Source organism: Elephantulus edwardii, unplaced genomic scaffold (genome assembly GCF_000299155.1).
Source record: "Elephantulus edwardii isolate Elephantulus edwardi_28Jun2011 unplaced genomic scaffold, EleEdw1.0 scaffold00195, whole genome shotgun sequence".
Taxonomy (NCBI): domain Eukaryota; kingdom Metazoa; phylum Chordata; class Mammalia; order Macroscelidea; family Macroscelididae; genus Elephantulus; species Elephantulus edwardii.
In genome coordinates this window covers 1,994,116-2,010,551 of record NW_006399945.1, presented here as the reverse complement: position 1 = coordinate 2,010,551, position 16,436 = coordinate 1,994,116, and the positions used below count along the sequence as shown (strand labels likewise).

The window sequence follows — 16,436 nt, the reverse complement described above, 5'->3', positions numbered from 1 at the left end:
CCCTAGTCATTGTCCAACTCTCTGATTCATAACAAGTGATTGCAAAAACCATGGCCTGTATCAGGTGCACCTTAGTCTCCAGAGAGACACCGTTGCTCTTGAGTACTTTAGAGAGGTCCCTAACCGCAGACTTTCCCATCGCAATACATTTTTTGATTTCCTGGCTACTGGTGCCAAGAGTGTTGACCGTGGAGCCGAGCAAACTGAAGCTGTGAACAATCTCAATTTCTTCACCATCCATCCTGATGCTACCAATTGGTCCAGTAGTGAGAATTTTTGTCTTCTGGACATTGAGCCTCAGTCCATATTGAAGACTGCAGTCCTTGACCCTCTGCAGTAAGTGCATGAGTTCCTCCTCAGTTTCAGCGAGCAGGGTTGTGTCATCTGCATAACGCAGATTGTTGATAGATCATCCACCAATCCTAACGCCACGCTTCTCCTCATAGAGCCCTGCCTCTTGGATAATCTGCTCTGCATACAGGTTGAAAAGGTATGGAGGCAGGACACATCTCTCGCACGGGCATAGAGCAACAAATCTTCAGTAACAAGGAGTTGCCCACCTCGCCCAACCTTGAATTGTACTCTAAATCTGTGAGATCTTGAAGAAATCGCTTACCAACTCGGCACCTATATTTTCTCATCTTTAAGATGAGATGGGTACAAGTTGCCGAACCGTGTTCCCTTCTGGTTGCTGTGAGGCTGGACACTGATTTGTCAAATGTGTTAATGGTTGGCTACCCAATGCGGACAGAGAGTGGGGTGGAGCTCCCGGATGAAAACAAGCCTGGAAGGAGGAGTGGCATCCACTTCCATAATAACTTGCCTCCAGAAACCCCATGAACCTGGAGAGAGGATGAAAGGCACCCAAGCGTCGAGGGCTCTCCTTCATAGGGTCCCTTTGAGTCGCCTGCGACTCCACGGCACTTAACGACAACAACAAGGTGACCCATGGGCCATATGCTTGCAATTTTAGTGTGTCAGAGAGGAAACGCTCAAGCCACAGCATCCATCCATGCATCTTTTCCACCCGCCTTCCTCGTAGCCCCTCCCATAGTAACAGTAACTAGGACCCCACAGGGCATTCTCGCGAGAGGAAGACCCTCCCAGCGACAAAGTGTCGTCCGCTGACCTTGCAAACCCTACGCCAACCCCTCCCATCCCTAGCCACCTGCGTGCTGGGCCCTTCTGCGCACGCGCACAGCCAGAGCCTGACAGTTGGCGGTGTTTGTTCTGCCCTGCTGCTCCCCGACCCCGCCCCGATTGGCTGTGAGCGAGCCGAGCGGGACACCACGGCGCAAACGCGGGGCGGGAGGAGGTGGGGCGCGCAGGCGCCGCGGGCTAGTGAGGTCGCGCAGGCGCGGGCGGCGTTGGTTTGAAGAAGACCTTCAGCGTTGCCCTGGCGGAGCGGAGCGGAGGCAGGCCTTCAGGTCGGAGGTGAGAGGAGTCATGGCCGTGGGCCAGCCGGTCTGGCTGAGGGGTCAGGGAAGCAGTGGGTCGTGGCCGAGCAGGGGCTCTGACGACAGAGCAACCTAACGGAGCGCTCAGGAGAGACAGATAGTCTAACGGGGTGCAGAAGTGAAACCTGCCGGGCAGAGGGGGCGCTGGTCCCCGGTGGGGACCTTGCTCCGCTTGTCGCCTTAAGTGATGGATCCTGGTAGTAAGAGGTGGGGCTGCGAAGCCTCGTCGACCTTCCCCCCGCCCTGGTGTCCGGAAAGGACTTTCTTTCTTCCGGCGCCAGGCTAGAAAGATTGATTTCTAGGAAACTTGGACCCCAGAACAGCAGAGCGACTCTTCCTTTTTCCAGCTTCCTCTCCGGAATTGCTGTCTAATATTAGGGCCGCTCTTCCACTCTTTGCAGCCAGAGGGATGCTATATGTGCGATTTACCGAGGCAAATGGAGGAACAAAAGGAGCTCTTGGCTGTCAAGTTACTAATTGTGTAAAGCTGTGTCACTCCTCTGTCTGCATCTAATGTGACATCCGTACTTTGCGCACATCTACAAACAAGAAATCCATTTGTGCAACCAGTAGAAATACATGACCATACTTTACACTCAAGTAGTAGAAAGTCGTCTCGGTTTTGCTTGACCATACCAGCACTGCATTTTCCATTAGGTTTTGGGCCTGAAAAAATGAGTCTTAAAATAGGCAGAATTGAGATAAGTTGGTAAACGTATTTTACAATTAAAAATACTTAAAGATTGTAGTTTCATCCCTAAATACCCGTATGTGTGTGCTTCTGAGTATATTGGTCTTCCCCTTTCCCCACCACACCCCTTTCGTTAACAGTAGAAGAAAAACTAGAATTTAAAATCTTAAAATTTCTTTTTGAATATGTAATGCCTGCTTTTCTATACTTACCTTCTGAATTACAACCTTAATGTGTAATAACATTAAATTGGAGATAGATAAAAAGTCTAGAATTGGTCATTTTTAGTATTAAGAGTTAAGTGGTAAAATAATTACTTGGAGGTGAACTCTGAAACCCTGTGGCTTCTGAGCAAAGTTTTATGATTCTATGAGTCAGTACATTTATGCTCCGTATGTAAACTATCCTTCCTCATAACTTTATATAGTGCTGCCTGTCGTTTCAGCGTTTTAGGTTAAGGGACGAATTTTAAATAAATTCACAGTGAGAAGTAGGTCTTGATATATGTCATGTTTCAGTATGTCATGTTTCAGGCAGAAACTTAGCAGATGGCTAGAGTAAGAGGCTAAATATAAATATTAGTCCGAATATGTAGATAGCTCAGCCATAGGAATTGCAAAGACTATCTGGTGGTCTCAGATTTTTAATGGTTTAAAATATGGCCGCTCGACAGGGTTCTGTGATTTGGCCTTGACATTTACAAGATGGACACAGCAGAATGTGTTGCAGGAAAAGGTTTTCCGGTTTACAAAGAGGGCAAATGAATAGTGAAGTTGTGAAATGTCGATAAAACCAACTAAATCCGTTGTCTTCAATGGTAGTGATCCTGTAGGACATGTTAGAACTGCCTCCTAAGGTTTCCAAAGCCTTCTGCTGCCACATCTCCTTATGCTGCCATGTCTCTCATGGACCTTTCAGTTAGGGTTAGTAGCAGAGGACCCACCCACTGTATCACCACTGCTCCTGTTGATAAGTTCTGAGCATTTAACACAAAGGTCATATTGATAGAAAAGTAGGCAAGATGAAAGGTTAAGGCATCTTGAATTTTTGAAAGCTTTGATTTCACAGTTTACAAAAATTTTTGGTTAAAAGATTGGGTAGGCAGAATCCATCGTATTTTGTGGTTAATATGATTACGGTATCTCATTTTAAGAACTTTGAAAGAGGGTATAGACATTCACATTGATTAATAAGATAGATTCTTTTTAAATGTGATAGTTTCTTATTTTAAGAACTGGATTTCAGAGAAGCAAAAATTTTATGCTTCTGTTTTGTTTGCATCTAACAATTCCTCAAAATATTTGTTGACTTCTATGGTAGCCTGAGAAAATACTCCCCTCTCCTGAAGGTGAATTTTTGTATTTTTTAAAAAAATTTTGCATGTTTTTAAAAGAAGTTTACTTTGACAGAACATCACCTTTAGCCCCTGAGAACTTTCTTTTCTTTGGAATGCAATCAGAAAGATGACCTCTGACTCATGGGTGGAATCATTTTATTCTCCAGTGTTTTGGAAAATTATTTTTTAAGAACCAAATGCTATGTCTTAATTTTGATTGTGTTGAGATATAAGCATTAATGAAGCAAAGGAAGTGAAAACTGTACACTACTTCTAGAATGATTTGTAGAAAAACTGTGGATGAATAAATACTAAATGATTATTTTTATTTCTTTGCATCTGTTTTTAAAAATAAGATATGAGTAACGCACCGACTTACTGTGACCTAGGAAAGGCTGCTAAGGATGTCTTCAACAAAGGATATGGTAAGCATGCTATTGTAAATGTCCTTATTTGGGAGCTTAAATATAACTTAAAGGGAGATTTACAGGTTATTACACTTCATTTTTCACATGAAGAGAACTGCCTTGTGTAATTTCCTAGGCTATAATGTTTAAAGGAATACATAGCCAGAGCTTGCTTCTGTTGAGTTACAAGGTGGGTTTGAACAAGGTGGTTATCTTAACTAGGAGACCTTGACCATTGTGCCACCTGGGCTCCTTTAGAATTTATAGGTATTAAAACCAAACACAAGCATGCAAACACACATGTTTTATTACTATCTGTAATATAAATATATGACAAATATGTGTCTTCTGACTAGTCTTGAAGAGATTTAAAGCAGGGAGTTGTATGCTTTCACTTTCCGAATGATGACAGTCACTGTTTTTATGAAAATAAAGATACAACTTTGGCTTCTTTAGAGTAATGTATATTCCTCAATCCCAAATATATATTGATTATTTTGTTTTTAGAAATTTAATCAGAGGGAGAGTGGAGGAGAGGAAGACCTTTGATGAGATGGATTGATTCAGTCACTGGGGTAATGGGGATAGGTGTGTTGGAAAAAATACAATTGGCACAGGACAGAGCAGGGTTTCGGCTGTTTTACATAGGGTCACTATGAATTGCAGGTGACTTGATGGTACATAACAAGAAAAATGTAGATTACATATTTTAGGCTTTATGTATATCAGCATAAGATGTTCTAGTAACATTGTTTCTTAAAATGGGGCATTCATGTTATTAATTTTTTTTGCTTATATTTTAAAAGTATGTATTTCTATGTTTTGGATGGCTTGAAAGCTATACTTAAATTACTTATAATTCAATTTTGTATGAAACCAGATAGTGATAATACTGTATATTTACCATATGGAAGATATTATGGACTATTTTTGTAATTTCTGATTGAAGAAATTGGACTGGATTCCAGATTTTTTTACATTTCTATGTTTTTCTGTATGTCTAGGATTTGGCATGGTCAAAATTGACTTGAAAACCAAGTCTTGTAGTGGAGTGGTGAGTACTTGATACTTTTAAATAAATGTGATGTATTGAAAGAAACCAGTCTAAAAAGGATTATTGATGCTAGTTATGTAAATCACTGTATATTTGGCACTACGGTATCTTCCCTACAGATTTGTCCTACTCTCATATTTTGGTAAGCATCATTACTCAACCAACTAAATCTAAAATAGGTTAAAATTTGAAGGACTCTCAATGTTTGTTATAAAAATATACTGAATCCTGAAATGAAAAATAAACAACCTAAATTTAAAAAAAAAAAAAAATACTGAATTCAAGGGAGCTCTGATGAATCAAGGGAGCTCTGGTGGCCTAGTGGCAAGAAGCTGCACTGCAAACCCCGAAGGCACGCATTTCAAATCCACCAGATGCTCAGCTGGTGCAGGAGGGGCAATCTCCTTCTGTGCCAGTCGGATACAATCCAGTGGTACACGCACACACAAAATAATAAAAAATAAATAAAAGTATTAAAAATACTGAATCTTAACCCCTAGAAGATACAGAATACGTATTTTTTTACCTATGCCATATCTTTATACTTCCATGAATGTACACGTGGACACTAGAAATTTTGCTTGTGTTTGCATATAAGATTTTTTTCCCTTTAGTTTTGAGTAAATGCTTACAGAGAAACTTGATTTTTTCAAATTATTCATACAGACTTTGTTCTGTGACATAGGTTACAGCCCCACCATTGTAACAGCTCTCTTTGCAATTTTCCCGTCAGTGTTGTTTCTGTTCATCCTTCTGCCTTATTCCTCCAGCCTTCTGATCTTTTTTATCCTTTATTTTATTTTGTTATTGAGACTATATAGAGCAGAACATATACCAATTCAGCAGTTCCTACAATGTACTATTTATAATGACTTTGATTGCATTCTTTTTTGTAATCATTCTTAGCCATCTTTTCTGAGTTGTTTCTCCCCACTAAGATAAACTTAACTTGCCCTCGCATTGGATGTCAACATTTTGTACATTACTCTAGACACACACACACTCTTTAAAGTTCTTCCCTAATCTTTTGATATTACTGTCAGTTTGATTTCATATAGATAGATGTTAAAAGAGTGTAAATGGCCAAGGCAGATTTCTTTACTAGTTAAGCTGTTGTTTGGTTTTAAGAAGAAAGAGTTCAGGGGATGTTGTTGGTTTAAGATTTAAAAATTATCTTAGGACAGTGATCTCAGAAGTCCATGCAACCTTTAATGCCCTTTTACTAGGGCAAATTCATTTTCATCCCTGTCCTTTCATGATTAACTGAAACAAATGTTATAATTGAATGTAGATTATTCTATAATTGTTTATGTTTATAAAGTCTGTTTAGTGGAACTTAACATAGTCAAGATTATATTGACATGTTTTAGAGTCATTAACCCAAATTTCCGTTCAACAAACTTCAATGAATTATATAGTCACCTCATTCTTTAATTTCTCATTGCCTGAATAATTTTTAGTATTTACTTATTCAAAACTAGGGAAATTTTATTTCAAGATAACTTTTAATTAGACGGTCAAGAGGCATATCAAATTGTTACTATACTTTGACCAGACTCACTGATGTTGATTCTGACTCATAGTGATCCTCCATCAGATTTCTGAGGTTGTAGCTTATGGGAGGAGACTGTCCATCTTCTTCCTGTGGAGTGGCTGGTGGTTTCAACTGCCAGCCTTTCTGTTAGCATCCTGACCTGTTTATGTATTATGCTAAGTGGAGAATAAATAAATGTCCACCAACAAGATCTCCTTTAAGAGGAGCCCTGATGACTTTGTGGTTAAAGCACTTGGTTGCTTACCGATCAGCAGTTCAAACCTATCAGTGGCTCTTAGAAAGATGTGATAGTCTGCTCCTATGATGATCACAGTCTTGACAACCCTTGGAAGACAGTTGTACTCTATCCTATAGAGTCGCTATGAGTTGGAAACTACTTGTTGGCAATGGAATGAGTATTTTCACTAGCATGGGCATATGATATATATATGTGTGGTGGTGGTGGTGTGTGCCGTCAAATTCAAACTGATACATAGCTGACCGTCCTGTGGGTTTCCAGAGGTATTGAATTGCACAGGAGGGCATTGCCCATCCTTCTTCTACATAGCAGCTGGTGGATTTGAACTGCATGCCTTAAGGATTACAGTGCAGTTTCTTAACACTAGGCCATCAGAACTGTGTGTGTGTGTGTGTGTGTGTGTGTGTGTGCGCGCGCGCATGTGCGTTTCTGTTAAAAAAGAAAAGTACTCATTTTGAATAGTGTTTCAGGGTTCAAATTATGCTCATGTTATAGAAGTTATCAATTAAAATTTTATCTCCTTTTCATGCTGCTGTGGTTTGGGAATATTCATTTAGATGGTAAGGAACATTTATTTCTGTGCTTGCTTTTATGGCTGTTTTTGGTGTCTGGTATTGATTTAAGATCGATTTCACCTATTCAAATTCCTTGAATTTTTTTTTCATTATATACTATATATCTTAACAGTAGTTCTTTTGCAGTTGTTCTGTTGCTTGCTAGCACTTCACATAGAGCTGTGGATGTTCCTTGCATGTTTTAAATGTATTTTGCACTCCTTTGCCCTTATCGTGAAACAAGGCAAAAAAACTGAAACTGAGAACCTGTAAATTCAACTTAGAAAAATGTTGCCTTCTCTTTGACATTTATGATTTTTGACAGAATTCCAAACTAAGAAATGGCAATGGTAATATAGAAGAGATGTGGAAAAATACTCAGACATTCATTTTTTGCATGAAATTTTCACAGCACCAAAGTGAAGATTTATATTTGCTGTTGTTGTAAAGTCTGTGAAAGTAAATGTTAAAAATAAGACTTTATTTAAAATGATTGTTACATGGAAAGAATTATGTGTACTGTTAAACATGATTAATGTCTTACCGTTTTTACTAAGGCCTTGCCCTAAATGTGCAGCATGATGATATTCTGTCTAAAAACTTTCTATCTGTTGTTGATAAACAGATTATAGTTCCCAGTTTTCTCATCAGGCCTTAGAACTAGAGTTATAGAGCAGGATCTTTGCTAGAGGGAGGATTCATATTGCAGGCAGTAAATTCATATTACATATTACAGAACTGGTTGGACAGGCTGTATTTCATTACTGTTGGCAGCATTTTAAAATGTTGCTTAAAAACAGATCCAATCAGGATAATGTTGTTTGTTTGTTTGTTTTTTCCTCCATGACAGTTCATAGATGCATAGTGACAGGTGTTGACTGTTTGCATCCTCTTAAAAGGAGATCTATTTCTAACTGTTGGCTGTCATATGGTTGAAAGGACACTTATCTAGGTTGGAGGATAACATTTAAGGCCGTTACAGTAACTTTAAAAGAAAAGTAGATTGAAGGAATGAGGAAAAGGAGTGTTACAGATTTTACAACATTCCATTTCTCTTTGAAAGGGTCTACATATTTTCAGATACTGAAATTCTTTATGTTGAAAGTTTTACAGATAGTCTTGTGGGCAAAAGCAATGGTTTAGGCCCTTTTTTAAGGCTTTGTTCTTAATAGGGTCACTGTGAGTCATACTTGAATCACTGGCACTTAACAACAACAAGGAGAGTGCTTCTAGGGTTTAGGGATTTTTAAGGAGATGCAAATTAACTAATAGTCTGAAAATATGCTAGAGAACTGCCAATTTTCAGATCTTTGAAAAAACTGTTTAGGGCTTAATATTTTTGTCTTTTTTAATAAAGGTACTTTTTAAAAAGATTATTTCCCTTTTAAAATAGGAAATTAAATTCCCAAGTTACAAAGAGGGGAACTGCTAATAAGAAGGCTTGGAATTATGGAAAAATTTTAAAATGGTTAATTAGTTTTTGTTCTTTTCATTCAATTTTGAGTGTAAGGAAGGAAGAACAACAAGTGATAAGTGGAAAAGAATAAATTATATTGGTTCCTGATAGATCTGGCACTATTTTCCATAATTAAAACCATTTTTCTTGATCACCAGGAATTTTCTACTTCTGGTCATGCTTACACTGATACAGGGAAAGCAACGGGCAATCTAGAGACCAAATATAAGGTCTGTAACTATGGACTCACCTTCACCCAAAAATGGAACACAGATAATACTCTTGGGACAGAAATCTCTTTGGAGAATAAGGTAAGAGCAAGCACAAGAAGTTATTTGTAGATTAAATACATTTTACCAAGTCTATATTGAACAAATGCACATGGAATCTGCCTGAGATGTTACAACATATCTGCATGTGACCTTATTTTGGTACATCTTATTTTTTGTAAAATATAAAGCTTTGTTCTTGAGTACATTAATTATCACATTGTATCTTTGTTCTGACCAGTTCTATTTATTCCTTAATACCACTTAATTTCTCCTGGTACAGTAGACCAAACTATTTGGATTCATTTTGTTTTGTTTTATTGTCATTGCAAAATTGAATCCACTGGAAAAATTGACTCTACAAAAAATTTTCTAAAATTTTGTAATATTTTGAAAGACAAAGTCTTTCTGTAGCTATATGTCTAGTGCAGGCTATGTTCTTGGCACTATTTATTGAGCTTTGTCTTCATGCATATTGCCTTCTGTAAATACACTGTGTATGTATGTTGCTGCTGTTGTGTGTTGTCAAGTTGGAACCGACTTCAGCGGGTTTTCAGAGGCAGTACATTGCGTGAGAGGAGATTGCCCATCTTTTTGTCAAATGACGTGTGCCTTTGGGATTGCAGTGCAGCTTCTTACCACTAGGCCATGAGAGCTCACTGGATACATGTATGTTGTTGTTGTTATGTGTTGTTGAGTTGCCTGCAACTCATAGTGACCCTATGTACAACAGCCCTAAACCCTGCCCTATCCTGGACCAATCTTATTGTCTCCAACAGACCTACCCCCATTACCCCAGTCACCGAATCAGTCCATCTCATTGAGGGTCGTCCTCTCCTGCTATCCCTCTAACCTCCCAAGCATGACATTCTTCTCAGATTGGATGACTTGTTAAATGTCAGGTCATCTCATTATAAATGTGTTAAGACAGTAACAGATTATTATGAATTGTAATTTTTTTTTTTGTACTGTGTTGTTGTTACGTGCTGTTGAGTTACCTGCAATTAATAGTGACCCTATGTACAATAGCTTTGAACCTTGCTCTATCCTGAGCCAACCTTTTTGTCTCTTGACACACCTATCCCCATTACCCCAGTCACTGAATCAGTCCATCTTTTTCTCTCTTGTGCTACCCCTCTACTGTTCCAAGCATGATGTTCCTCTCCAAGGACTGGTCCCTTCTTGCAGCATGCCCAAAGTATGTCAGACAAAGCTTCAGAATCCTTGCCTCCAAGGAGCAGCCTGACTTCACCCACTCCTTTTTGTTCTAACAGTCCATGGTATATTCAGTGCTCTTTTCCACCACCACAGCTCAAAGACATCATTTCTTCTCCTATCATCCCCAGTCATTATACTGTAGTTTATGAAATTTTTTTTGTACTAGGATTTGACCCACTTCAACCTGCCTTTGGTGGGAGATTCATGGTGAAAGTGGAGGGAGGGTCAGGGAAGAGGAAAGGATGTAGGAATAATTTACTAGATGATGTAATACTTTAATACACAACTTTCTTTAATATCTTACTCTTTTGTTAGATAATTAGAAGAAACTTTAGAATTGGTTTCTTGAAAAAAGAATTGAAAATAATTTGTTAACTTAAAATCTTTTAATTTTTCAGTTGGCTGAAGGATTGAAACTGACTCTTGATACCATATTTGTACCGAACACAGGGTAATTATCCAAATCCTATTTTCTGAGATTTTTTTGAAACCTGAAGGATAAGAGAGCTTTTAATAGAGTTACAGAGGTAGGAAAAGTTTAGGAACTTGCTGGCAGTCTGGTGTATATAGTAAAGATTTGAAGTAGGGTGAAATTTGGATTTTAAAATGGAAACATTGAACAAAAATTGAATCTGTTCCAGAGAGGCACACAGTAGAGAGGGCTTAGTAGCAAGAAAGAACTGAGACTATATCAAGAAAACCAAACTCACTGCTGTTAAGTTGATTCCAGCTTTTTTTTTTTAATGTTTTTCTCCTCTGGAGTGAAAGGTGGATTTGAACCACTGACCTATTATCCCAGCACTTACTGAACTATGCCACAAGGGCTCCTCCTGAGACAATTGGTATTTCTAAATTTTATTCTAAAGATTCATGGATGTAGTATTTGGCTGAGAAGTTAATTATTTAAGTGTGTAATCTCCTTGATCTAGGACACAAAACTGGTTGGTCTGCTATTTTGTTTTCTTAGCCTCTGTAATCTTTGACTTCTCACCTTAAATTTTATTATCCATTATTTGGGCATAGTGTTGCTTCTTAGCTTTCTCACATGGGTTGATATCTAAGGGGGAAAAGAGCTCACTGAATACAAAGTGGCTTTTCTTTCACCTGTAACAGTAGATTCTGTCTTTCCTGGTACGTATTTCAGTTATCTTCAAGACAGATACTCTCATTAGGCTCCTCATTGGAATGATACTATTAAGGACTATTAAAAACAAATTTAATGTTTTTAATATTGTCCTTCAAAAAAGTACACTTCTGTCCATGTTAAGCTAATAATTTAGAAGTGTGTTGGATGTGGACTTTGGTAACATTGAGGCATTTGGAAACACTTAAAGAGATTAGGTTTATCTTTAGATTATTAATTTGACACTTTGTACTTTTTTAAACCTTGATGAAATTAGTAATCAAGTTTCATTTCATTAAATTTAAATAGATGAAAATCACTAGTGATTTTAGAGAAATTATATATAAAACTAAGTCATTTGAAACATTCTTAGTCTAGTTATTTTATCAAAATAATATTTGAATTTCAAGAGAAATGTTCTTACTGTAAATATTGTTGGCCAGTAATAGAAACTTATGTTTGTTTTTCCACAGAAAGAAGAGTGGGAAGTTGAAGGCTTCTTATAGACGGGATTGTTTCAGTCTTGGCAGTAATGTTGATATCGATTTTTCTGGACCAACCATCTATGGCTGGGCTGTGTTGGCTTTTGAAGGTTGGCTTGCTGGCTATCAGATGAGTTTTGACACAGCCAAATCCAAACTGTCACAGAATAATTTTGCCCTGGGTTATAAGGCGGCCGACTTCCAGCTGCATACCCACGTGTGAGTATTTAAGAGAACCAATACAGTTTTCCAAAAACATGTTAGTCATTGTGTGGAGTGAAGGTTAGAAGTCATAGTACTTGTGTTTACTATGGCTTAGTTGACACACAACCTTGTGCTGTTTTTTTCATTGTAACATTACAAGACGTTATAAACACCTGGTACGTAATACTGTGCTGCTGCTAGTTACTGGCGTCTTGGCTTTTACTTCAGACTTCAGGGCAACTCCAATACACAAAACCATGGAGCTGGAGAGAACCTGTTGTTAGGTGCCATGGAGTCAGACCCTGTCATGGGTTTTTAGGAGCCATAAATTGTTTAGGAGGGGATTCCCCATCTTTCTGCCATGAAGCTGCTGGTGGCCTCAAACCACCCGCCTTTGAGTTGGCAATGTAACTCTTCACCCATTAGATGACCAGAACTGGATAGAACCTAGATCCTGGGTTATCTCCTGGTAGAAGGAATCCTTTGGAAATGTTTCTGCTGCTTTTTGCATTTTGGCAGTATCTTGAATCAGTTTTGCTCTTATAACTAAGAATAGTCACTGAAGTGATAGGAGCTTTCTGCAGTATTCCATTAATTCTTTAGAGGTTTTCAGATACCCTGATAAGAAACATTTCTCCCTAATGGAGTCACAAGAAGCTTGAGGCCTTGAAGAGCATTCTTGGGATTCAGTTATGTAGGCTGCACTTGGTTGACTGAATGAATTTGAATTTTTAAATTGTATTTTCTGTCTTGGCCTACTGAGCGGTCAGTTCAAACTCTCCTAGGAAGAAAATGCAAAGGGTATGCTATAGGTTGCTGAAGTTTTATAGAGAACTCTCTGTTAGACATTCTGATTTAGTGATAATAAACCAAGAAAGGCATTGATAGTGGCACAGCAGGAAAATGGTAAAATCTCAAAGATAAAATTTTTGGATGCTTTGTAAGTAATCCTTTCTGGAGCAGTGCAAATAGGTATGATAGGGTACTCTCTAACTCTAGATTAAATTCAAGATTTGTTTTACTTCTGTACTTCTATCTCTGTAGAGGTTTTTTTGTTTATTTTTTATTTTTATTTTCCTCCAGAATTTTATTGAATTCTTGATTAAAGTTTCTGAATTTTGTGAAAATCTCAGTGATTGACAGGTTTCAGTTGCCTGCGGTGTCTGCCTTTGTGCCTATTGAATTGTGTCTAAGAAATTTACATCATGTAAGAGGCAAGGGAGCTCTGGTGGTCTAGTGGCAAGAAGTTGAGCTGCAGTCCTGAAGGCACACAGTTCGAGGCCCCCAGTGCTCCGTGGGAGAAGGACGGGCAGTCTCCTCTCATGCGATTAACTTCCCCTGAAAACCTACCGGAGGGTCAGCTGTAGGTTGATTCCAACTCTACAGTACACAGAAACAGAAGAACTCAATCAAATGAATTAGGCCTTTTTTTTTAAGGATTTAATTGTCTTGTTTAGTAGTCATACATGCTAAAACTTGGCTGAAATTTATCGTTGCAAAAGGAGACCTTTTTTAGACAGCCTTAGAATTTATTTCCACATCTTAAGAATGCTATAACGTACATATTTATAACTTTTCCCCATTTCTTGAAAACAGGAATGATGGCACTGAATTTGGAGGATCAATCTACCAGAAGGTTAATGAGAAGATTGAAACATCAATAAACCTTGCTTGGACAGCTGGCAGTAACAACACTCGTTTTGGCATAGCTGCTAAATACAGGCTGGATTGTAGAACTTCTCTATCTGTAAGAACATGCTATTAAAGCGCATCTGGTCTTGAGTTCTCATCCAGTAAAGGATGGTGAATGAATAGTGATATGGCATGTAGTTTGCATGACTCTGTCCATGTCCGTTCCACAAATGCTAGCTCATTGTGTAATGAAAGAATATTACACTTGAAAATAGGAACTGTGGATTTTAGTCCTCGCTTCTTCAGGACTATCTGTTGCCTAATCTTTCCAAGTCTTTTAAGTCTCATGATTTTTAAAAATCTGTAAATTAATGGGGATTGTTGTTGTTAGTTATTAATAATAGCTCTAATCAAGCCCTTGGATTTTGGGTACTGTGTTAGGGCATTTGTATGTATTGGATCTCATGTAGTCCTCCCAACTACTCTGTGTGGTGAGTAGTGGGACCCTTACCTCCATTTTATAGATAAGGGAATGAGGCTTTGAAAGGTTAGGTGAATTTTCCAAGGTCACACATTACCAGAGTTCTTTGTTACTAGAGTTTATCTTCTAATCACTGTCGACATTATAAACTGTCACCTTAGAGACATTGTGTTTGGCTTCACAGTTTTTTTGGGGGGGAAAAATGCTTGAGACCATTAAGAAAGCATTATTTAGGTTTCCATCATCCCTACCACTCTTGATTGATTTCTTAAAAATTTGGCTTGTTACATATTAAAATTTTGTTTCAGTTATGATAGGTTGGCCTTAAGTGTTTTAGCTTTGGAAACCTGATGCATGAAATGGCAGTTGTATTGAACTTAGCTATTAGGAAATTGATTGTTTCTGTTCTATCTCCTAATCTTAGGCTAAAGTAAATAATGCCAGCCTCATTGGACTTGGTTATACTCAGACCCTTCGGCCCGGTAAGTAAATAACAATGAGATCGGGGTGAAGGGAGATACAGGAAGAATTAATATTCAGTACATCAAATTTTTTGGTTGTTCAGAAAGTAAATCTGATCAAGTACTTTACTTTAAAAAATATTTACCATTGTGGTCACTCTGATTAGTTTGGTTCCTTGTTCTAACTCTGAACGTCAGGTAAAGTTACTATGATCATGTGCTCTTCATTGCAGATTTTGTAATTTTGAACAACTAAGGTAGATTTAAGGAGCCCTTGTAGCAGCATATTGATTCAGTGCTCAGCTGCTAACCACACTGCCAGCAGCTCCACAGGAAAAAGAGCTGTGTTGCTCCCATATAGATTGTTTTTGTTTTTAGGTGCCTTTGAGTTGAGTTAGAATGATCACCTGCATGACAGAATCAAACACTGCCCAGCCCTGCATCATCCCCACCCTTGTTGACATTTTGAGTTCATTGTTACAGCCACTCTGATGATCCATCTCTTTGAGAGTCTTTATCAGTTTGGTTTTTGTTTTTTTTCCTCAACTCTCAATGAGCATGATGTCTTTTCCCATCCATATTATTCATCAACATCATATTTAAACATATTAGTTCTTTTTGTTTATTGGCCAGCTTTTGCATGCCTATGAGGAGATTGAAAATACTATGTGGGTTGGGCCAAATTACTTTAGCCCTTTTTTTGCGTTTTAACCTTCAGAGAAGACTTTTATAGCAGGTTTGTTCAGTGTACTATGTCCTTTTAATTCCTGATTGCTGCTTTGATGGATGTTGATTGTGGAGTCAAGTAAAATGAAATCCTTGACAATGTCAATCTCTTTCTCTCATGACTTTGTAAAGATTATCAACTAGCATATATTGTAGGGAAGTGTTCTGTCATACAGTGTTGCTTTGAGTTGGAATTGACTACTGGCACATAGCAACAATGTGTAGATTTAGTGTTATGTGTATGTTTACTGGTGACATGGTGTGTAATGTATTGTGCTGCTAACTAAAAGGTCAGCGGTTTAAATCCACCCACTGCTCTGCAGAAGGATGTTTGCCTATAAAGATTTTACCATCCCAGAAACTCGACAGGTCACTAGGAGTTAGAACCAGCTTGAGGGCAGTGGGTTCAGGTTGGATATGCTTGTATCCCTTACACTCAGCAATAATCCATGCAATTAAACCCCTCCATCATTTCAAGAAAATTCTGATCTGATTATAGTACTTATTATGACGTGCTTTCTTTTTTCTAGGAGTCAAACTGACCCTGTCAGCTTTAATTGATGGAAAGAACTTCAGTGCTGGAGGTCACAAGGTTGGGCTGGGATTTGAACTAGAAGCTTAATATGATTTTGAATAAAGCATCCGATTTGGTCTTGGAGGTGAAGAGAAATGAACCCACTATGTTTTGGCCTTAAAATTCTGTGAAATTTCAAACGTGTGAACTTTTTATTCTTCCAAAGAATTGTACTTCTCCCCACACTGAAGTCTAGAGATTGCAAGTCCATCCTAAGGGAGGTACTTGAAGGCATGCATGGAAGTTGTCATATTTGTGCCACATTTCAGATCAGTTTCTCAGTGTTATTTAAATGTGTTCCTCAATGACAGTGTAGTGTCTTGTTATAAAGGAAATGACCTGATCCTCCAGTTTGTACATCACGTCCTGCATGTCCCATACCACTTTTTCATGACCGTTTAATATATTGATTGGTCTTTGTGCTGTAGTGGAATTTTTGGTTTTTGCATCAGAGTAAAATAAATCCATCACATTTGGAACATAATTGCTCATATGACTTGCTTGTAGTGGTTTTCTTA

General features: G+C 38.2%; 1 protein-coding gene across 2 annotated transcripts; it reads left to right on the top strand.

The window, feature by feature from the left end:
* Window positions 1–3,842: 3,842 nt before the first annotated feature.
* On the top strand, window positions 3,843–16,436 carry VDAC3 (voltage-dependent anion channel 3). 2 transcript variants are annotated; one of them, XM_006896984.1, is made up of 9 exons: window positions 3,843–3,909; window positions 4,896–4,945; window positions 7,296–7,298; window positions 8,907–9,059; window positions 10,634–10,686; window positions 11,832–12,059; window positions 13,641–13,791; window positions 14,582–14,639; window positions 15,875–16,436. In XM_006896984.1, the coding sequence occupies exons 1-9, from the start codon at window positions 3,843–3,845 to the stop codon at window positions 15,964–15,966; spliced, it is 855 nt and encodes a 284-aa protein (XP_006897046.1). In that variant the 3' UTR covers window positions 15,967–16,436. The 2 variants fall into 2 exon arrangements, with proteins under 2 accessions (XP_006897046.1, XP_006897047.1); XM_006896985.1 differs by lacking the exon at window positions 7,296–7,298.